General features: G+C 41.8%; 3 protein-coding genes across 3 annotated transcripts in view; 1 reads left to right on the plus strand and 2 right to left on the minus strand.

Annotated features, from left to right (window-relative positions):
* The first annotated feature begins 905 nt into the window (after positions 1-905).
* On the plus strand, positions 906-11,318 carry Exosc9 (exosome component 9). The gene is made up of 12 exons (XM_055625879.1): positions 906-1,025; positions 1,271-1,365; positions 1,960-2,079; positions 2,217-2,319; positions 2,798-2,935; positions 3,918-4,000; positions 5,671-5,803; positions 6,869-6,957; positions 8,019-8,165; positions 8,723-8,904; positions 10,805-10,883; positions 11,016-11,318. Exons 1-12 carry the CDS (start codon positions 960-962, stop codon positions 11,095-11,097), a joined length of 1,317 nt encoding a protein of 438 aa, XP_055481854.1. The 5' UTR covers positions 906-959; the 3' UTR covers positions 11,098-11,318.
* On the minus strand, positions 10,539-17,560 carry Ccna2 (cyclin A2). The gene is made up of 8 exons (XM_055625880.1): positions 17,274-17,560; positions 16,390-16,633; positions 14,590-14,702; positions 14,203-14,426; positions 13,246-13,453; positions 12,499-12,612; positions 12,113-12,246; positions 10,539-11,834 (listed from the first exon to the last, which is right to left on the minus strand). The coding sequence occupies exons 1-8, from the start codon at positions 17,457-17,459 to the stop codon at positions 11,786-11,788; spliced, it is 1,272 nt and encodes a 423-aa protein (XP_055481855.1). The 5' UTR covers positions 17,460-17,560; the 3' UTR covers positions 10,539-11,785.
* Positions 17,561-17,671: 111 nt separating this feature from the next.
* The window catches only part of Bbs7 (Bardet-Biedl syndrome 7), a 40,331-nt gene continuing 36,257 nt past the window's right edge, over positions 17,672-21,745 (minus strand). The window contains exons 19-20 of the mRNA XM_055625878.1: positions 19,926-20,071; positions 17,672-19,270 (exon numbers count right to left, since the gene is read on the minus strand). Coding sequence (XP_055481853.1) covers positions 19,938-20,071 — 134 coding nt within the window. The 3' untranslated portion in view covers positions 17,672-19,270; positions 19,926-19,937. The remainder of the gene's footprint in view (positions 19,271-19,925; positions 20,072-21,745) is intronic.

The raw sequence follows: 21,745 nt of genomic DNA on the forward strand, positions 1-21,745 counted from the left end.
GGGCATGGTTTTTGTCAGCTGCAGAGAGTTTAATTCTGGGAACTCTGGAAAGAGTATAAACGTGAGAGTCCTGAGAGGGCCTTCGGCAGCTGTTGTCTCCCTACAGCTGCTGCTGCTGCTGCTGCGTTTCCCATTGCTCGTTTGCTGGACTGCCGGATAGTCTGAAAAAGAAGATTGGACTTGCCCATAGAAACCCCATGCCACTAATAGGCAGGAATCAGTCTAAAGAGATCCACCCGCCCCCCACCCCCCGCGCTTCCCTCTAACCTTCTTTCTTGCCTGCCTAGTGTTGGAGAGTTGGATGTGTTAGGGTAGAATAAGGATTGGAACGGTGGTAGATACAGGAGCCTAAAGTAAATAGCTAAAAAAGTATGCCCACACTTGGGTATGAGTTCATGTCTCTGTGTGTTTATTAATATGTTCATGGTATCCTTGCAGGCCAGAAGAGTGATTAGGACCCAGACGCTGGAGTGAGAGATGGTTGCACAGTGCCCCACGTGGGCACTGGGTTTGGTAACTCAGATCTTCTGGAAGACCAATTGTTAACTCTAAGCCATGTCTCCAGGTCATAAGATGCAGGCTCAGGACCACTTAGTGAGATGCTTGGAAGACACTATCCTGCGCTGTCTTCAGAGCATCTGAAAAAAAGGGTTTTTTTCTCAAGTGATATTTTCCTATCTTGCGAACTGAGGGGGCAACCTGAAACGTCCCCCCCACAAAAAAAAAAAAAAAAAAACCCGACTACGCTGCAGACGATGATCTCTGCGATCCACTCGCGAACTTCTCGAAGATTAGCTCCACAGCTCCACCCGGCGGCAGCAGTTCTGGACCTCTGGCCCCGCCTACACCGCGCCCCCGAGCCTGTGGGCGGGCGCGGGTGACGTCAGTTTTCTGCGCCGGGAAGAAGCCGGCGTGCGAAGTTGTCTCGGTTGTGTTCTGCCTCTGCGTGGCCCAACACTATGAAGGAAACGCCGCTCTCCAACTGCGAGCGCCGCTTCCTGCTCCGCGCCATTGAGGAGAAGAAGGTGCGAGGCCTGCGGTGTGCGCTCGGTGGCTTTGTGTGTAGACTGGGGCTGCCCGCGGGGTGGACGCCGGTGGCCGGTGGATTCATTGTCAGTTCGGCCCGTGGCGTGGACCCGCGTGGTTCTGCCCATTCCCCCAGCCTCGGGCCAGTATTTTACACCAGTATTCAGTGGCAGGGGCGTTGGGGCCCAGGATCAGACAGACACAGTTGCTGCTTGTTAAAAGAATAAATGATGTTTGTTTGCAGCGGCTGGATGGCAGACAGACCTATGATTACAGGAACATCAAGATCACGTTCGGAACGGATTATGGATGCTGTATTGTAGAACTGGGGAAAACAAGGTAACAGAATTCAAGTCAGATAATGCAACAGGAGGTGTGAAAATTACAACACGCTTACTCGGTTGTATACTGAGCAGCTCAAAAGTCCAAACGTGTCTTATCTGATGAAAAATATGTTTAATGATTTAGTGTTGTGGTCACTTTTAACCGTAAGTGCTTTCTGCCGAATGACTATCATTGTACCTCATGACTTTTATAAATCACGTAGGCACCTAACATTGATCATACACAGTTTGTTAACTGCATGTATCACATTCTAATATGAGTGTAGCTATCTTGTCATTACTGAGCCTGTTTCCCTTTCATTCTCAAGTGATGTATGAAATTTCCTTTCTGTCATCCTTTTAGGTATGCCAATATTTTTGTGGATTTCTGCATGAAATCTCCTTACAGTTAAAAAAATGTTTATTGTTATTGTGTATCTCCATGATTGTGTGTGTGGATGCAGTTTTGAATGTAGTCTACTACATTCTGTATGTAATTTCTGTCTCTTAAATCGGTGTGTTGTTGTTATTTAGGATTGATTTTTGTCTTTTTTAGATTTTGATTGAAAAGGAAGATTTAGTTGACTGCTTTGTACCTTTATTTTTACAGAGTTCTTGGGCAGGTTTCCTGTGAACTTGTGTCTCCAAAACTCAATAGGGCAACAGAAGGTATTCTGTTTTTTAACCTTGAGCTTTCTCAGATGGCTGCTCCAGCTTTTGAACCTGGCAGGTATCTATCTCACCTATTTCACCTTGGGATGCTCTTTTTAAAGCTGCTTTAGCCATAGAAGAACTTATCAACAGTGAACTGTTATTTTACCGCTCAGAGTTGTAGTTTATGACATTAGTTCATTCTTGTTTCCATAGGCAGTCAGATCTCTTGGTGAAGCTGAATCGACTCTTGGAAAGATGTCTGAGAAATTCAAAGTGTATAGACACTGAATCTCTCTGTGTTGTTGCTGGTGAAAAGGTGGGGAATATGCTGAGAATTTTTAACAGTGAATACCGTTGATTCAAACGTAATTAGGGAGACTGGAGAGATTGCAGAGAATCTGGGTTCACAACCATCTGTAACTCTAGCTCCAGAGGATCTAACTCGTCTTCTGGGACACCAAGGCATGAGTATGGTGCATACATGCACAAATATGCATACGTGTAAAATAAAAATAAACATTTTATAAAACATAGTTAGGTTTCAAATGTTGGAATGATTCCGTTTGTTTACATATTTTTATGTTCCCAAATGACTCACATAGCAAAGGTAACTATTAGTATTTCGGGTGTTTGTTTTTCTTAAAATTAAGTGCAGTTTTTTACTGCATAAACTGGAAGAATTAACTGGATGCTTTAACTAAACAATACAAAACAAAAAACTTGTATCTAGTATTTATTTCCCTGTAGCCACTGGTCATGATCAGGATTTATTTTTATCTTAAATTCACCTTCAGGTTTGGCAGATCCGTGTAGACCTACATTTATTAAATCATGATGGAAATATTATTGATGCTGCCAGCGTCGCTGCAGTTGTAGCCTTGTGTCACTTCCGAAGACCTGATGTCTCTGTCCAGGGAGAGGAAGTAACAGTGGTAAGCTTCCAACATTCAAACCAGAAGTCTCCCTATGAGCGAATGGGTGTCCTGAATGGGCAGACAGGTAGTTAGCAGTGGAGGCAAGTGGCAGATGCCATTTACATCTATTCTGTTATTTTGTTCATGAGACAAAAATTGCAAATGGCCAAAATTACACTTGAAATCTCAAATTCCCTTACAGAAATGTCTGTCAATAAATAACATGACCCAGTTTGTTTACTGAAATAGAACTGTGACTCTTTCTTTGGATTGACTAGTAGAGGAAATGGTTGGTTTCTGTTTAGGGTCATCATGAGAGGCCTGCCCACAGTACCTGCACCAGATTTACATACTTCTTCAGGCTCTTTGTTCATTAAGCAAAGCAGGTGATACAAGTTCATCAGAAACACCGGGAGGGCTTGTTACCAACATAACTGCTAGGCTCTGCTTGTAGAGGGGGGTAGAGATAGGACCTAAAAACTTACACCTCTAACTCGAAGAGTGCCCGGACAATTCTGATGCTGCTCCAGGGATCATTGTGGGAACCAGTGGTCCATCCTGTCCTCTTTTTTGCCAGGTAGGTCAGTTTTGATTTATATACATTACATTCTAGAATAATGAAAGTATACTGTTTGAGCTACAAAGGGAACCATGATAATGTTCTTTTGAGGCACTTTGCTAGAGCAGAATGTGAAGGCTTGGAGGCAAGAATAGTGCACAGTGCTACAGAGGAAGGAGAGTATAAGGAAGTTTTATAGCCTTATCCTGAGAATTTCAAGGACTCCTATGTAACAGCAGTCTATACTTTACGAAGATTAGACCTAAGATTGGTATTTTTTCATCATAAAAATTAAGTTGGAGCACAGTTGTCAGAGTCATACAGGTAACTATGAAAGTCATTATTTATGTACTCACTACTAAACAGTTCATATCTTAGTGTTGGCTCTCAAGGTGATTTTGTTTTGTACTGTTTTTCACTTGGCCTTTTCTTCTGAAACAGTACACCCCTGAGGAACGTGACCCTGTGCCTCTGAGCATCCACCACATGCCCATTTGTGTCAGCTTTGCTTTCTTCCAGCAAGGGTAAGTGTCATGTTGTCATGGGCTGAAATGTGAGCATCCCTGGAAACTAGATTCTGTTTATTTGAGACAAGAGCTTGGACCTCAGGCCTCTCTGGAGCTGAGCTGACCTTGAACTTCTGATCCTCCAGCCCACGATTCCCAAGTGCTAGGGTTACAGGTGTGTGTTGCTGTGCCTGGTTTATATGGTGCTGGGGATGGATTCAGGGCTTTGTAACAATCTGCCAACTGAGCTGCATCAGCCCCAAGCAGGAACTTTATTGCTCTGTTCAGATACACAGAGAGCGTCTACTAGTTTCTTTCTGTGTTTGTAAGAATTTTTTTTTTAATAAAAGTGACAAAATTTAGCTGTTATGAATATACTTCCCATTGTTTTTCTGCTTACAGCATACTTAGAAAGTAAGACTTTGCCAGGAGTGGTAGTGTACACCTTTAATCCTGGCACTTGGGAGGCAGAGGCAGGAGACTCTCTGAAAGTCGAGTCCAGCCCAGTCTACAAATCAAGTCCAGGACAGCCAAGGGTACACAGGAAATCCCTGTCTCAAAATAAATACATAAATAAATAAATAAAAGTAAGGCTTTAATATGGCATGGTAGCATCTACCATCATTGAGCTAGACAAAGAGAAGGTGGGTTAACAGCTTCTGTTGATTAGTAAACATTGGTATATGAAGCATATTAGACAGGTTAGTACTAGGAGCACTTTCCAAGGGAAAATGATGAAACTTGTTTCCTTCAGCTGTGTAGCCTTTTCTTCACAATTCTTTGCTAAACTCTCACAGTATAAAATGGGGAGGCTTCTATATCCATGGAATGTGCTTCTAAGTGAAGCTTGATTCTTACCCATTCAGGAAAGAAAATTTTGTGCATAAGAACTAGAGAAAATATTTCAACTTATAGTTGTAGCTGATTGTATATAAGGAAAATGGATTAAATGTTATCTAGTAAAATAAGATGTATACTCCATAAATGTAACTTAAAAATTTCCAATAGTCAAATTAACAGGTGAAAGGAAAAAATAGCAAGTGTGAAAATCAGGATGGAGAGGCTGAAACAGGAAGAGCTCAGTGGCTTTCAGGTTAACCTGGGCTCCATAGCAACCTCTATGCAAAACTCAGAAACATAATGGGTCCTGTATGAAAACAAACAAGTTAAAAATTTTTATATTTCACTTTACAGATGTATTTTTTTCATCTTATTATATACCAGTGTTTTAACAATTATTCAACAGTTTCCATTTTATTTATTTGCACTGAGTATCTTGACACCCTCAGTAACTCAGTACCCATGTTCCTGCCAGGCAGAGGACACTGCAGAGACGGTCAGCCCTTCTGTGCCATCAGCAGCCGATTCTAGAACTTGCGGAGGGCTGGGTCTCGGTGACACTTTAAAATGAACCAAATTCATGTTAGCTAAGTCTTTATTAATAAGCCAGAAGTCATTTAATCAAAGAGATGCTGTAAGTATTTGGTTATGTGTTATTTCAGCTTCAGTCTGAACAGTGGCTTCATTGTAATGGCCAGAGAAACATACATTTCATATGTAAATGAAATTATTAAAGTGACTCAGATCCTTCAGTGTTGACTTTGAATGTGAACTTACAGCAAAAGCCATTCTCCTAGAAACAGCACTCAGCTTCAGATATGTTCAGGACAATTTAACATTTGTTTCAGAACATATTTATTGGTGGACCCCAATGAGCGAGAAGAACGAGTGATGGATGGCTTGCTGGTGATTGCCATGAATAAGCATCGAGAAATTTGTACTATTCAGTCTAGTGGAGGGATAATGCTGCTCAAAGACCAGGTGAGTGCTCTGACAAGCTTCCCTGTGAGGTCTCTTTCCAGATGTTTTATTGTTATTTTTTTTGTTGTTTAAAATTATCTTTTAACCAAAAGCCACAAAGGTACTTTAGATGACTAAGTCTAGTTAGAATCGGGTTTCAGTGTAGTCATTACACTCTGACAGGTGGCCATGAGGTATATCCTTTCTTTGCCCCCACCCCATATCTGTCCTTCTAGGACAAGGGTTCTCAGCTTCCCAATGCTGCAACCCTTTAACGCAGTTCCTCATGTTGTGGTGACCCCAACCATAACATTATTTCATTGATACTCTAAATTTGCTGCTGTTATAGATTGTAATAAATAGATTTAATATGTAGGATATCTGTTATGTGGCCCCTTTGAAAGGGTCATTTGACCCCCAAAGGGGTTGTAACTCACAGGTTGAGAACTACTGTTCTGCAACCTGACAATGAACCTGTGAAGAAAGATTCGTATTGCTATTTTTTTAAGCATTAAATGTAGAAATTAAGAGAAAAATAAGTTTCACTTTTGGAATTTGGATACACTTGTCAGTGATGCGCACGGAGGCTGCCGCCTCTGTTGTAAGCATCAAGTGGTAGAGAGTGGTTTTAGTTCAGATTGAAGCTGAGCTGTGTAGTCTTTGGGTGGATTTCTCATCTCTAGATCTCAGTGCCTTCATCTGTACGTTGGAGAATGATTTTAGTGCTGGCACTGTAGAAGGGATTGGAGGATAAATAAAGGCAGATTATAGGCGTCTGGGATACAAAGTGCTCAGTGAACATTATCTCCATTATTTTCACCAGCACCATTGGTACTAGTGTTGCAACCACGATTAATTCCTTTTTCTGTGGATTACTGACATAGAAAGGAAGTTTGCATTTCTGAGCACATTTTATCTGGTGTCTCTAGTATTTTCATATTTTGTCTTAATTATATTTACTGTGCCTTGATTTCATATTTGGAAAAGAAGTGCTTAAATTGTAATGGTAGAAAATTCATGTCATGGTTTTGGGATCATTAGAAAAAGCTGTTTGTTGTCTGTGTAACAGCCCACATTTACACACAGGTTCTGAGATGCAGTAAAATAGCTGGTGTGAAAGTGGCAGAGATTACAGAGCTGATACAGAGAGCTTTGGAAAACGACCAGAAGGCCAGGTGAGTTGAAGGTTTTAAAACTATGGGCTCTTTAAAGCCATGTTTTCTAGGAGCTTTCTTACACAAGGGTGGCCGTATGGTTTCATATTTGAGCTTTAGTTAATCTCAGTTGGGTATGCTAGTATTTAGTTGACTAAAAAGTCACAGAAGTGTTTTCTTTAAACATTAACATGCTCTTATGAAAGAAGAGTGCAATACCTTACATTAATAGAAAGAGCCAACATGCTGGTTCACAGCTCTACTTCTTGTTACCTTAAGCAACAAGGGGCCGGCACGTCATTGTCCTGTGTGCCTTCTGCTACAGCTGACTTGAGGGCTAGAAAATGTACTTCCAGTAGCCACTACGCGTGTAGCAGAGCTTCAGAAAAGAATTGTGGTGACGCTGATAACTATGGTAGTGTTCTAGTGTGATTCATGTTGCCGTGATAAACTGACCAGAAGCAACTTAGGGGAGGAAAGGACTTACTTGGCTTACACTGCCAGATCAGTCTGTCAGTGAGGAGTCTGGAGCAGGGACTCCTTGCTAGTCCATGTAGCGTTACCTCTAATGAGGGAGCTCACTCGGCCAATGACGTAAGCAGACACTGGAGGAATGCTGAGTGCTGGCTCACACTTAACTACATTTCTTATACAGCCCAGGACCACCTGCCCAGGGAATGGTGCCCTCTGAGCCCTCTTTCATAATTAACAATCAAGATACTCCTCCACAGCTATGCCAGTCTGGTCTGATAGGACCTCCCTTCTCAAGTGACTCTAGGCTGTGTTAAGTTCACAGTTAAAGCTTAGATCTAGTGAAGTTTTTTTCTTTTTCCTTTTTCGGTTTTTCAAGACAGGTTTTCTTTGTGTAGCCTTGATCTTCCTGGACTCACTTTGTAGACTAGGCTGGCCTGGAACTCACAGTGATCCGCCTGCCTTGGCCTCCCTAAGCACTGGGATTAAAGACGTGTACCACCACGACCTAAGTCTATTTCTTATCTACCAAAGACAAAATAGTAAAATTTTTTCTCTCTTGTCTTTTCTTACTGGTTATCTCCAAAACAATCACTACCAAAACCTACCAGGAAAGAAGGTGGAAAGTTTGGCTTTGCAGAGTCTATAGCAAATCAAAGGATCACAGCATTTAAAATGGAGAAGGCCCCCGTCGATACATCCAACATAGAAGAAAAAGCAGATGAAATTATTGCAGAAGCCGAACCTCCTACAGAAGTGTATCTTTATTGGATGGTTTTTACAGTAACAAGATGAATAGCATTTTTTTTTTATTAAGGATATGTACGTATTGAAATTTGTTTTGGAGGAAATTTTACTATAAGAGAAAAATATGACATTAAGTTGATAATGTAACATCTAGCTTCAGTTGGTTATCTCTAAAAACCATACATTTTCCTACTTTAAGAACCAACTTAGAGCTGGGGGATGTAGCTTATTGGTACCTGCAGTTTTCTAGCTATGTGGAAGGCCCTGGGTTCTAACATTTCCATTCTAAGAAAATGCAAACAAAATTCCAGCATTCATTTCCCTTAAAGAAACTGTACTTCAATATTAATGACGTCACTAAGTTTCTTTATGCAATAATACATAATATTGAAGTGATTCATTACCAGATTTCTGTAAAGGTGGTTATTGATGATGTCCAGTTATGACACTCAGCAGTCCATAATGAAGTTTTATTTACACATGGAAGCAGTCTTACAAGAGAACTTGACCAAAAGGTCAGCTTTAGTAGTTATTAAATAGCAGGGTTAAGTTTTCTTAACTTGTGAAGTGTTTCCAAACCTGTGCTGTGGACTCCTGGAACTGCCCAGATTGGTGATGGAATAGAAAACTCCTGGGGTGACCTTGAAGAGTCCGAGAAGGAAGAGGAGGAGAAAGGTAGCATTGATGAAGCTGTCATTCTTGATGATACAAAGATGGACACCGAAGAAGTTTCTGATATTGGGAACCAAGGTAGGTGATGATTTTAGCTTTGAATGTGTATTACAGAGACAGCTACAATTGAGATATCTAAAAACTTGTACGTATGTGAAGAGGTGTCTGTATAGCAATTGTAGATCATACATACATAGGGATGTTTCCTACTTTGGAAAGCTAAATATTTTTGGATTTAAATTAAATTTTAATTGATGGAGGCTAACAGAAATATTAATACCAGGTCTAAAAGAATGTTTATTTTTGTGAAGTGGTGGTATGCTTTGGCACGTAAATGATAGTGATACTCTCAAACAATTTTCTCAAGAGCTCTTTCCTAAAAACTCATGTGGGCCAGAGAGGTGGTTCAGCTGTGGAGACAATGCTCAATCATGGTAACCAAAGTTTGGATCCCAGTGCCCCCACTGGTTTGTTCACAGTCCTCTGCAATTCCTGCAATTCCAGCTCCAAGGGAACAGACACTCTTCTAGTCTCTGGGAACCAGCACACATATGTACTTACACAGATGCACACATAAGTTTAGAGCAAACTATGACACAGTACTGCTCAGTAGAATTTTCTGTGGTAAGAAATGTTATTTATGTGCCAGGGTAACAGCTACTGCTGTTTATCTATCTATTATTTGAAACGTGGCTTGTCTTAAGACTGAATTTTAAGTAAATATGGTCACATTCATTTTAGGGTACAGAATTGAACATGGAAGCTTTAAAGGCTCCCAGAAAGGTCTTAACTGTTGTGTTCTAAAAGCTTTAGGAAGATTATTAACATTTTACATTTATTTAGTGTATATGTGCACATGTATGCCAGAGCATGCATATGGAGGTCAGAGGGACTTGCTGGAGTCCCAGGAGGCTGTGAGCAGCCCAAATGTGGGGGTCAGGAAATGCACCATGGTTCTTTTGAATATGTACTACATGAGTGCCCTTGAAGGCAAGAATCAGGCATCATACCTGGAGCTGCAGGTGATTGTGAGTTGCCCTGTGTGGGTGCTGGGACCTGAACACAAGATTCTTTACTAGAGCAATATGTGCTCTGGCAGAGAACAGGGGCTTTCTCTGGCATGAACTCAGTGCCAGGCCACAGAGGAAGACAATGCAACCAGTCCTGATAGGCTGGGGTCAAATAGAAGAGGAGGCGGTCCTCCCCTATCAGTGGACTAGGGGAGGGGTATAGGGGAGAAGAAGGAAGGAAGGGGCCAGTAGGGATACAAATTGAAATGAGAATAATTAAAAACCATGTACAGTCTATCTGCCTTCGTAGAAGGGAATTGTTGTTTCCCTTCTGTTGATAGTTAATGTGTTTTGACATGGGAACAATATTGGTTTATGGGTAAATGGGTGCATTTTTTTCATATAGTATCCAGTTGGTTTAATCATAAGTAATGAAAGTGGGCCTAAGAGGACTAGGATGGAGATGGTAATTATTTATGCACTATCTGACTGCATATGTGCCAGTAGGCCAGAAGAGGGCACCAGATCTCATGATGGATAGCTATGAACCACCATGTGGTTCCTGGGAATTGAACTCAGGACCTTTGGAAGAACAGCCAGTGTTCTCAACCTCTGAGCTATCTCTCCAGCCCCAGTAGAGCCTTTCTAAATCATGTGAACAAAGAACTTTGAGGTAAAAATACACAACCAGCCAAATTGGCATGGGGTTAATTTGCACACTTTATTTACACACACACACACATATATATATAATTAACGTTGAAGACAAAAATGGGCAAACAAAGCAGTTTTCTACATTTTTTTCATGGTCAGCCCTGGTAGTAATAACTAGATCATCCTGGTCTACAGAGTCCTCTGGAAAAAAATGAAAGAAAAAGCTTACAGAAAACACTGCCTCCAGGCAGCATAGCTTAAGCAGTCTTAGCTTGGAAATGAGAGCATTATAGTTTTTTGGTATTTTCTTAAAGGTGCCCCTATAGTGCTATCAGATAGTGAAGAAGAAGAAATGATCATTTTGGAACCAGAGAAGAACCCAAAGAAAATAAGGTAATAGATTTCTGTTTCTTTTAAATATACATTAAAAACAGAACCTATAAAATGGGGTACATTTCAGAGTTCCAGTGATCCAGTCCAGGATTCAGTTGGGTACAGTAAGCTGTTCTATTACTTATTTCACAGAGCTCAGACCACCAGTGCAAAAGAAAAGGCACCAATTAAAAGTCAAGTGAAGAGGAGGAAAAAGAAGAGAACTGCTAACTAAATGGCATTTTGTATGTATGTATATATATATATATAAAACTTAACAAAAGGGTATTTATTCAATGCTATTTTATTTGAAAATCCATTATAAAAGCCGAACTTTTTGATAAATTGTTCTGTCTTTAACATTATGCTTTGAATAAATTTTCTGGGCAGCTTTTCTGTTACACAAAAGCGTCCCAGCCCATTTGTAAGAGTTGATAAATAAAATACTTCCATAAACTACTGCAACATATGCTTAATGAGCAAGGGGATCTCTGCTATACTGTAAATAGATTTAGTCTAGTTTTATTATTTTAGGACCAAGTCAGCAGTTTGGGTCAGTTGCTTAAAATGTTAGAAAGCCTTCACTACCCCACCAAGTTAACTTTTTAAGTGACATTATCATTCTTACTTTTATCTCAAATTAACTTTGACTTGCAAAGATTTCCAAATCAATTTATTCTTATTATCCTGACACTTGGCAGCACCAATGTTAACAAACCAATTAAAATTAGCCAAATATCTAAGATAGATACATGTACAAAAAATATACAAATTAAAACCATTTAAAAAGCAATGGATACCATAATTTGTTGTGGCTATACCATCTACATTGAGAAATGATTGTGAAATTAAAATCCAAAATAAAAACTGTACAGCGTGAACTGTGAGGACTCCCATTTTAAACAAAGGCAGTCTTTTCACTCTTACACATTTAGTGTCTCTGGCGGGTTGAGAAGAGAAACACCATGATATCTGTTAAGTAGAGATTAAAAAAAAAAAAAATTTTTTAGTGAACACAGAACAATTTATGTACCCCAAGACTGGAACAATGCTATTTCTATTTGATTAGACTGACGAATTTAAAATCATTTGACACTGAGAACATGTATATACAACCTATTTCCTTACCCAGGAATAATCAGAAAAATCAGGTACAGCAGCTTCCCAACACATGACTGCTATTTACTGAGGCAGCTGTGGTAGATTCCCAGACTCTTTAATAAAGAAAGAATAAAGAATGTGATTCTTACTTTGAATGTTTGTACTTTTCCCTTATTGACTGTTGGGCATGCTGTGGTGCTTTGAGGTAGGTCTGGTGAAGGTCCATGAGACAAGGCTTAAGACTTTCCAGGGTATATCCAGTCTTTTGTACCAATGACTCAGGCTACAAGAAGAGACAAGGAGAGTCTTAATAACAGCACAAGCACTGACCAATGAGCTCACAAGTTGATTTAATGTTGGCACTAAAATCTTTAACATGTTTTAGCTCCATCTTTTATTTTGACTGCTTGACTCCTTCCCCTGCTAGCAGCAGGTGAATGACCCAGATTCTTGAAGCAGAGCTTTCAAATGCAAGTTTATGGCTCAGCTTTCTGCCCAAACCAAACCAGCACTGATACTGTGAAGGCATACGTACCCAGCTTTGTCCTGTGACTGTATAGAGCGCTAAATGAAAGGCAGCGCCAGCAATAAGTGATGGCAAATACTTGAGGTATGGGTCAGCATCTATCAAACTCAATTCTCCCAAAAACTGGAATGAAAAACAAACAAAGCCTTTCTAAGACTCAAATTTAAACTCCCTGCCTCCTGATTACTCACTGGTTCTGTATCAGCCCTGGTAAAATTATTCCAATATTTTTGCTCCATTCTCATCTTAGATTTCTCCGCCCTCATAACTTAAAACACTAGTAGGTGCTCTGTAAACCACTAGTTAATGCTTCTCTGACATGGTCATCCCTGAGTATCCACAGGGAAACTCTTCTCTGGAGAGAGAACTCTGACCCTCCCATGGACACCAGATACTTAAGTCCCTCACGTATATAAGGTATGCCATTTTCATACAAACTAGTGCTACATACCTAGACTGTCACTACATTACTTGTAGTTCCTAATAAATAGACACTACATATATGGCTGCCGTTTGTTTATCAAGTACATAGGCAATTACTTTTAATGCCCATTGGTTGATTCCATAAGCACAGAACCCACAGATACAGAGGGCCAACAGTATATTACCTATCTTTTGCTAGTTGTAGGTTTTCTGTGTATTAAACATTTAACTGTCCAAAAATACTTAATCTCTTAAGCAGTGTTGTCCAATGAAAGAAACCAGGGCTTGCCCCTAATTACAACCTTAAAAAAAAATCCCATAAAATGAGCTTACCATTGCTAAGCTTTCAACTTTGCAGTTTGCAGGCTGCTGGTGCAGAAAGTATTGTGTAAGAAACTGATTTACTGTTGGCGCAGCTAAGTCAAAAGCAAGGACTTTCAATACTAGGTGCTCCATTCTCAGAACCTGCTTCTTGGAATAGGTATCGTCTGTAATATACACAAACTCTGCTACTTCTGGGGGGTATATTTCTTCAAACTTTCTATAACAAAAGAAGTTGTAAGTTGTGAGTTTTTTCAAAATGTTTTGTCTTAACCTAAACTTAGACTGTACAGACTCAAGACTCACTTTCATCAACCACATTTTCATCAACAGTTGAGATGAGCGAGTTATAAGGCCCAAATCAGTGAGGGGCTTCTGATTTGCCTCCTACATACAGCCAAAGGAAAGAACTGATGATGTATATAAGCTTTCCAAAATGGGAACAATAGAGCAGCTGAAAATTTAGATAACCTAAAGTCTCAAGAAAATAAATGTTTTACTTTTAAATGTCATTTTTATGTCCTGATGGAAGAAAGACAGTACTTTATTGCAGAAGAACCACACTTTTTGTGATCTAGTCTGCTGAAATGTGGCTGGCCTATGTTCATTCAAGGCACATGAAATACAGACTAGAAAGCTTTATGTTCTAGATTAGAAAACGAGTTTCACCCTCTACTCTCAGAAGCAACCCCACAGTCCTTCCTAAAGGTGTCAGTGTTAAAATGTTAGAGTTGGAAATCACAATTATTCCCTTCACTATAATATATAGTATGTGGGTGTTGGAGAGATGACAATGGTAAGATAACTGGCTGGGACCCAGCTTAAATTCCTAGCACCACATGGTGGCTCTTAAAACTTTTAACACCAAACTCAGGGGACTGATGCCCTCTTCTGGCCTCAGCCGGCAAAACACCCAATAAAATATAAATGGGGACCAGGGTACTAAGTGATGACTTTAGCTGGACTTACGAAGCTAGCAGCATAGCAGCAGTGCCCACAAGCTGAAGCTTTCCTCTTAACACAGACATGGAGGAGAGGAACCGATCAATGTAGTTCACAGCCAAATGCAAGGTCTCATTCTGCAGTTTATATTCTTCTCCCACTTCAACTAGCCAGTCCACGAGGATGGCCCGCATACTGTTAGTGATGTCTGGCTGTTTCTTCATATAACCCACTTTAGGTTTACATTTAACCTGAGGAAAACTCAGTAGTGTTAAAACTATAACTGAATTACTTTACCATTCACACAGATGCTATTAATAAAGAGTATAAGAGTGACTCACTAGTAATTAGCAGGCATCAACAAACATTATCCTCTCAATTTCATTTAGCCATTTTTAATGAACAGAGCCTTACCTCCATTTCCCTAAGGTACGTGTGAATATCTTCATGATAGTCAGGTACTTCATTAACACTCACTGGCTTTTCGTCTTCTATGACAATAGACATATCCATAGCATGTGGTGATTCTGTGTATGATATTAAAGCCAAAGTATTTATCTCTTCCAACTCAAAAGATCCTAATGACAAAGCAACAAACAATATTTTATTCTGGTTTTAGTATTTCTGAAGTACCACATTCAGCTTGTGGGCACTTTTAGGATAATCTTTATTCTAAGAAATATATATACGTGTATAGCAATAGACTAAAAGGACTGATAATTACCTTCAAATACCTTCCACACGAGAGTAGTAGGTGCTACAGTGGTTCTTATTAGGACAGAGTACTTAACATCAAAGTTTCAAAATAATCTTTTGTCTTAAGAGATATTGGAGAGCCCACAGGCTGAAAACCAGGGAGTAACTAGAATCAGGTAAATGGCATGTATTAACAAATGTTAGTAAAGATACCGAGTTTGTTACACCATGTTCAAACAGACTAATTGTGATCGGTAAGTGACTTGATGTTTGGTCTCATTCTATAGGCCAGGCTGGCCTGAAGTTCATTCTGTAGCCTAGGCTGGCAGTCCTGCCTCAGCCTCCTGAGTGCTATTATGGGCATGAACATGCTCAGCTCTAGTTTTTACCATTCAAACTATCTTTTGAGATAAAGAAACCCTGAGATTAAAACAAAATTAAATTTTGTGCAATAAGTTACTTCCATATCCTCCTTTCCGCGCCTGTAGAACTAAAGGGGTGGGGAGATGGCTTAGTGCAGTGTCTGCTGCACAGGCATGAAGATATGGGTTGTATTCTCAGTACCACGCACAAGCTACCTGTGGTGGCTGGCATATCTGTTTCCCTAAGACTAGGGAAGGGAATGAGGTTGAGCACAAGTAGACTGCTGGAACTTGATGGCCACTGAGCCAATTCAACGAGCTCCAGTGAGCGGCCTTTTATCAAGAAATGGAAAAGTGGTTGAAGATATCCCACAGTCAAGTACACGTCTGGTCTCCACATGTACCAGCACATAGCATAAGAAGAGTGACAGATGCCAACATCTGTGGTCTTCACACAGAACATAGCAACAGCAGAGATGTCTACAGTAGCTACTCTACTTTCTATGGGGGTCAGTGTCTGACCTGCAATCTGATGAGCAGTCAAATTGATTTAAAGGACTGGTGGATAAAATGCTCAAGTAGCACTCGGGAGTCATTCACAGAACAGAAATCTGTTCTTCAAACCGAGCATCTTATAGTCAGATTAAGATACACATTTAAGACCAAATTAAAACTGATATAATTTTGCAGTGCCCTGCCTGCCTGTTAAGGATTTGAGTCCTTTTGTAGGTCAGGGGTTCTAAGTGTTAGTCATGAGATCTGATAAACTTTCTACCTTTTCTAACACTCCAACTCAGTGTTAGGATCAGGTAAGATAGACTTAAAACCCAATCAAGTAACTAATTTCTTAGTTTTCTAACTGTCCCAGTGTTATAGGCCTGTAATTGAGAATTTGGGAGGCTGAGGCAGGATGATGTGAGTTCAAGTTTAGCCTGAGCTTGAGATCCTGTCTTAAAAATAAAAAGCAAACGCTGAGTTGTTGTGGCATACCCCAGCACCACACACCAGGCAGAGGCAAGCAGATCTGAGTTAAGAGGTCAGCCTGGTCTATAGTGTGAGTTCCAGGACAACCAATATACACTGAGAAACCCTGTTTAGGGGGGAAAAAAAAACCAAAAACCAACAAACATGGTAAAAATAAAAGCAAAAACCTTACCAAAACTACCATCCATTGGATAATCAAGAGGTACCAGTGGTTTTCTTGCTCCAGGTAACAAGACAGCTGCATTAAAAGCCAGGACATCTTCACACTGTGTTCCTTTATGCTCAGCTGGCGGCTTCTCAATCTCTTCTGCTTCATCCACATGAATGGTGAAGGCAGGCTGTTTACTGTTTGCTTTCCACGAAGAAACAGCAGTGACATGCTCATCGTTTATAGGAAGGTCCTTAAGAGGCGCAACCTAAAGAGGAATTTTTTAATAGAATTTTGCCTTCTTTATTCTATGGGAAAAATAAAGTTTATGAGGCAAAGCTGAAACAAGTAAGTTTGAGGAATCCAAGATAAAGAGTAAACCGATTTGTCACAGCCATTTCTACAAAGGCTATAAGTGAAACTTGGGAATTACAAACCAATCAAGACTTAAGTTTAGGGGAAAGAATTGATTGACAACTTTAGTCCCAGGGTGGAGCAAAAAAAAGCAAGTCTGGCTAAAATGGCGGAATTTACCAAGCAGAATACTACTTTATCCCCTTCCCCGAAGTTATCTGTGAAGCAGATGGTGAGGGGGAAGGGATCTGGATCCTATGGCAATGCCTGGCTTTAAAAGTGGAGGGAAAGGCACACAGCTGGCCGAAGTCGACACGCGGGTGGCATCGCTTGGTACGAACCCGGGCATTTTAGGAAGCCGCCGCCACTAGTGCTGAAGGGCAGCAGACTCGGGCGGGCAGGGCTGGTGGAGGTATTTGGTGCTAGAAACCCCGGGACCGCGCAGGCTGCAGCCCCACTCGACTAGAAAGCGCAGCATGCTCTCCGGCCCCCTCGGCTGCTATCCCCAGGCCCGCTCCCGCCCGGCCCTCGCACCGACCCTCGCGCCCTTTTACCCGCCGAGTCTTGAGTCTCTGCTGCGGCGCGGTGCCCCGCGCGTTCCCGGCCTTGAGCACTGCCTGCGCCCGCGGCTGCTGGGCTGGCGCCACCTTGTCGGGTTTGACATTCTCCTGGTCTTCCTGCGGCAGCGAGAGCAGGGCCGAGCCCGCCTCGCGACCCGACTGTCTCGAGCTGCCCGGCATCGCGGCTGCGGTCGGGATCCGGCGGCGGCAGAGCTTGCACTGCGCCCGCAGCTCCCGGGCTGCGCGGGACCCTGGCGGCCGACGCGCGAAGCAGGCGCTGCGGGCGGGAGGAGCGCCGAGCCCAGGTGCCGCGAGCAGCGCGCCGGCCGCCGGCTGTTCGCGCAGTTCAAGTAGCCCGCGACTATTGAAATGGACCAATGAGGGCGCCGGGGGCCCGCGACGTCACCAGGCGCGCCGGGCGCCGCGAGCGGAGGCCCGACGGGAACCTGGCCGGGCGGGTGCCGGAGGACGCGCCTGCGCAGGGCGGGCGGGCGGCAGCCCCCGGCCACTTTCCGCCGCTCCGAGGGTGTGTAACCCCCCCGGCGCCCAGGATCCCGCCGGGCTAGCTGGGCGGACCCGACAGGCCCTCGAGGCCTCGACCTGTCAGCGTTCCGGTCCGCTAAGGGGACTGACGACCTCCCCAGCCGCGGGGTGGCGCTTGGGAGGGAAGGGCGGACCGACTCGGCTCACCAGCTGATCACTTCCGAGGCAGCCGAGCCGAGCCGAGCACTCCGCCCTCTCTCGGTGATGCTGCCGGGGCCACACAGGGAACTCTGGTGGGGGTGGTTAGTTTTGCGTGACCTCTGCAGTACACCTTTTTCGTTGTTTGTTTTTGAGGCAGGGTCTCATAAATCCGGATTGTCCTACACCTCACCGACATCCGCCTGCCTCACAAGACTGCTGGAATTGAAGGCTGTGTCACTGTGTCTGACATTCCGGCAATCTTTTTCCCCCTCTAACAAAGATGTGATCAATTTAAAATGCCAGCTTGAGCTATTGATGAAAACACGTAACGAAGTGGTGTATTACAAGAAATTCAAATGTCCATTAATTTTGCTTACCCTTGGTCGTGACATTCAAATAGTACAATACGAAGTCCCACTGACCAAATAGATATTACATTTAGAAATGAAGTGCATGGTGGTGCTTGCCTTTAATCCCAGAGTTCCCCACCTCCAAGTTCAAGGCCACCTAGAATCACATAGCTAATCACATAGCCTGTTATGTATTGAGATGCTGTCTCAAAAAAAAGGAAAAAAAAAAGTGCTCATCAGAAAAATAGCCCGGCGGTGGTGGCCATGCCTTTAATCCCAGCAATTCGGGAGACAGAGGCAGGTGGATCTCTGTGAATTTGAGGCCACCCTTGTCAATAGAGCTAGTTCCAGGACAGCAAAGGCTACACAGAGAAATCCTTTGGTGAAAAACAAAACAAAACAAAAAACAGGAAAGCAAAGAAAGCAGAGAGAGAGAAGGAAAAACGGCCTGGTTGTCTCAAGACAACCTACAGAAAATATCAGACAAAAAATAACCTTATTAAAATAAAGACCCAAGTATATGTGCCTTAAATGTTTACATTTTATATTTAAGAACTGTATATAAAATGTAACAAAATGTAATTATTTTCTGAAAAATTCATAACTACCTTTTGACAACAGAAGACAGCTTATTTTCTATTATCTTTAGAGCATTTTAAAACTTTCAATACAATATTCCCCTGAAATGAATGACTAAAACTTCTGTTGCTTGAAAGTCGTCCTTACCCAGCATATATAGTAAAAATGGGTTTCCTGGGTACTACAGTACAGGAAAATCTTAGACACCATCACTCTTCTGGTTACATGTAGGGCATCTGTCTGGGGTTCCTCTGCTCCAAGCAGGCACTGCTTACTCCTCTGGCCATAGTCTATAGCACTTAGCCAAGTATTTCATAGATTGCAGGAGGATCATGTCACGAACTAAGAGAGAAACTGGGTGCCAATCCATTCCAAATCCTAATAAATAAATAAACAAACAAACAAACAAATAAATAAATAAATTGGTAGGGTACAGATATCAGCCCTAGCCTCATAAAATACCAACATGGTGTCTTGATAATACCAGCTTCACTTAAGTGGTTGATGAGCTTACAGAACAGTGGGGGATCAAGTAATGTAAATATAAAAGTTAAGTTTATTATGGAGCATGAAGTCGGCACACTTTCATGTATCTTATAAAAACTTGAATATATTTTATTTTCCAGTTCTCAACTTAGAAATTAAAATACCACTTGCCAAAAGTCATTACCAGCTCCTACAGTCATTCTACTTATGTTGGTTTGTTTGGACTTTTGCTGTAGCCCAGGCTGGCTTGGACTTTAGTATGTGGGATGGAATGTCCTTGCTCTCATAGTAATCCTCCCCCCTCAGTCTCCTGTGTGCCAAGAATTCAGGCATTAGCCATCACACCTAGCTCTACTTGTGTTTTAAAAATAAAATTGTCTGCATTGCTGAACAATTCCAGTAAGTCAGAACACCACTTACAGTTATTGTACCAAAGATATTTTATATATTTACCACAGATATTTTATATATTAAGAGTGTGGCTCTCCTTCACCCTTTTTCTTGTTGTTATTGTTAAACAGGCTGCAACTGTTAGCTTAGCCCCTACCTTGTTTATCTTTCATGCTGCATCAAAGAAAGAAATCAATGTGTTCTGGTCGTAGCTGTCAAGAATCTCCAGTAGAACAGGAACTTTGGTTTTTACGTTAGTGCCTTTGAACTTAAATTTATCTATGAAAAGATCAGTAATCATACCTATAACGAAAAATGATATTTCCTGTCATTGATTAGTTCTTTGAACAATGCAGTTAGTAATCTACCACCACCTGAAATTCCATCATTCAACATATATAAGCCTAGAAAAGGCTTGCTTTAAAAAATGAATGTGGGGACTGGAGAGACGGCTCAGCAGCTAAGAGCACTGGCTGGTCTTCCAGAGGACCAGGGTTCAGTTCCCAGCACCCATACAGCAACTCACGATCGCTCCAGAGGATCCGACCCCCTCACACATGCTGGTAAAACACCAATGTACATTAAACAAACAAACAAATAAATAAATAAATAAATAGATGTGTACGTAGGGAGGGCCTGAAGCAACTTTCAAGACAGAAATACTTAAGCTTCCTAACCACCGTTGCCAACTGCTGATTCTGCCACGGCACCGCCGGCCATTTTGACTTGCTGTGGGGTCACACTGCATCAGTGATTGCTTCTGCAGGGAGCTTCAACTGAACTAAAACCTTCCACCTATGGGTTTACTGGGTGCACAGGTCTGGGGAAAATTAGTTCACCTTTGAGTTTTCCACATGTGAAACAGGGACAATTTAAGTTGTCAATCAACTGTACAAGACCCTTGAGAAAAGTGTATTTTAGCAATTAAAAAAAAAAAAAAAAGGAAGGAAAATACCATGGGTATTTTTACAATGGGACTGAGTGGCAATATCGGATAACAAAATGGCAATACTTTTACAATAAAATGTACAGGTAAATATTTGCACTAAGTGGAATTAAAAAAAAAAAAAAGATTAGAAGTAGGGTGTGGCGGTGCACACAGTGGCAGGCGAGGCAGATCTCTATGAGTTCCAGACCAGCCTGGTCTACAAAGTGAGTCCAGGACAGCCAAGGCTACACAGAGAAACCCTGTCTCCGGGGGAAAAAAAAAAAAAACAAAAACAAACACACCTAGCCAGGCAGGGTAGCACCACACCTTTAATCCCAGCACTCAGGGAGGTGGAAGCAGGTGGACCGATGTGAGTTCGAGGCCAGCCCTCTACAAAGTGAATCCAGGACAGCCAAGGCTACACAGAGAAACCCTGTCTCCAGAAATATAATAACCTCATGTCAATTTAAATCAGGTTTCATTATTAAGTCAATTAGATTAAGACAGATTGTGATGGTAAATGATTTACAAAAGTAAAACTTTGGTTTTCAAAGCCGCTTTCTGGATTTTGGGATCACAGATAAGGGGCGGTGGATCTGCAGCACCCTCACTTAAGGAGATTGTGAGAGATCCTGTGCTCGCCATGTGCTGAGCACTAAGACACTTGTTTTGTTCACTTGTGACAAAGCCTTAGGTGTATGAGAAACTCTTTAGGCAGGTCCGTGGAGCAGTACGGACTGGGCATACCAAGTAATGATGGCACAGGGCAGACGGCATACAGTTGAGGGACACAAGATCCTAACAATGTTTGCCACTGACAAGGTATGTGAGGGCAAACTTTAAAGAGCTGTTGCAACAGTGGGCTATCTCAGGGAAGACGGTGTAGTGTGCTATACACAACAGATCTTACAGAGACTGCTAAAAAACCTTTTTCCCAATCTCTTCCTTTCTCCCTCCCTCCATCTCTACCCTCACTTCCCTTGATCTTTTCTTTCTTTCAGTACAATCTGTAACATACCCAACTTCTTACCACCAAAGTAAAACAAGTT

Source organism: Psammomys obesus, unplaced genomic scaffold, assembly GCF_907164565.1.
Source record: "Psammomys obesus unplaced genomic scaffold, mPsaObe1.curated_primary_1811, whole genome shotgun sequence".
Taxonomy (NCBI): Eukaryota; Metazoa; Chordata; class Mammalia; order Rodentia; family Muridae; genus Psammomys; species Psammomys obesus.

Coding starts and splice junctions, on each gene's coding strand:
- Exosc9 (XM_055625879.1), top strand. CDS start 960: ATGAAGGAAACGCCGCTCTCCAACTGCGAGCGCCGCTTCCTGCTCCGC. Junction 1,366..1,959: donor GTAGAACTGGGGAAAACAAG/GTAACAGAATTC, acceptor TTATTTTTACAG/AGTTCTTGGGCAGGTTTCCT. Junction 2,320..2,797: donor GTGTTGTTGCTGGTGAAAAG/GTGGGGAATATG, acceptor ATTCACCTTCAG/GTTTGGCAGATCCGTGTAGA.
- Ccna2 (XM_055625880.1), bottom strand. CDS start 17,459: ATGCCGGGCAGCTCGAGACAGTCGGGTCGCGAGGCGGGCTCGGCCCTG. Junction 14,703..16,389: donor TCCAATGGATGGTAGTTTTG/GTAAGGTTTTTG, acceptor TATCATACACAG/AATCACCACATGCTATGGAT. Junction 12,613..13,245: donor AAGTTGAAAGCTTAGCAATG/GTAAGCTCATTT, acceptor TTTTCATTCCAG/TTTTTGGGAGAATTGAGTTT.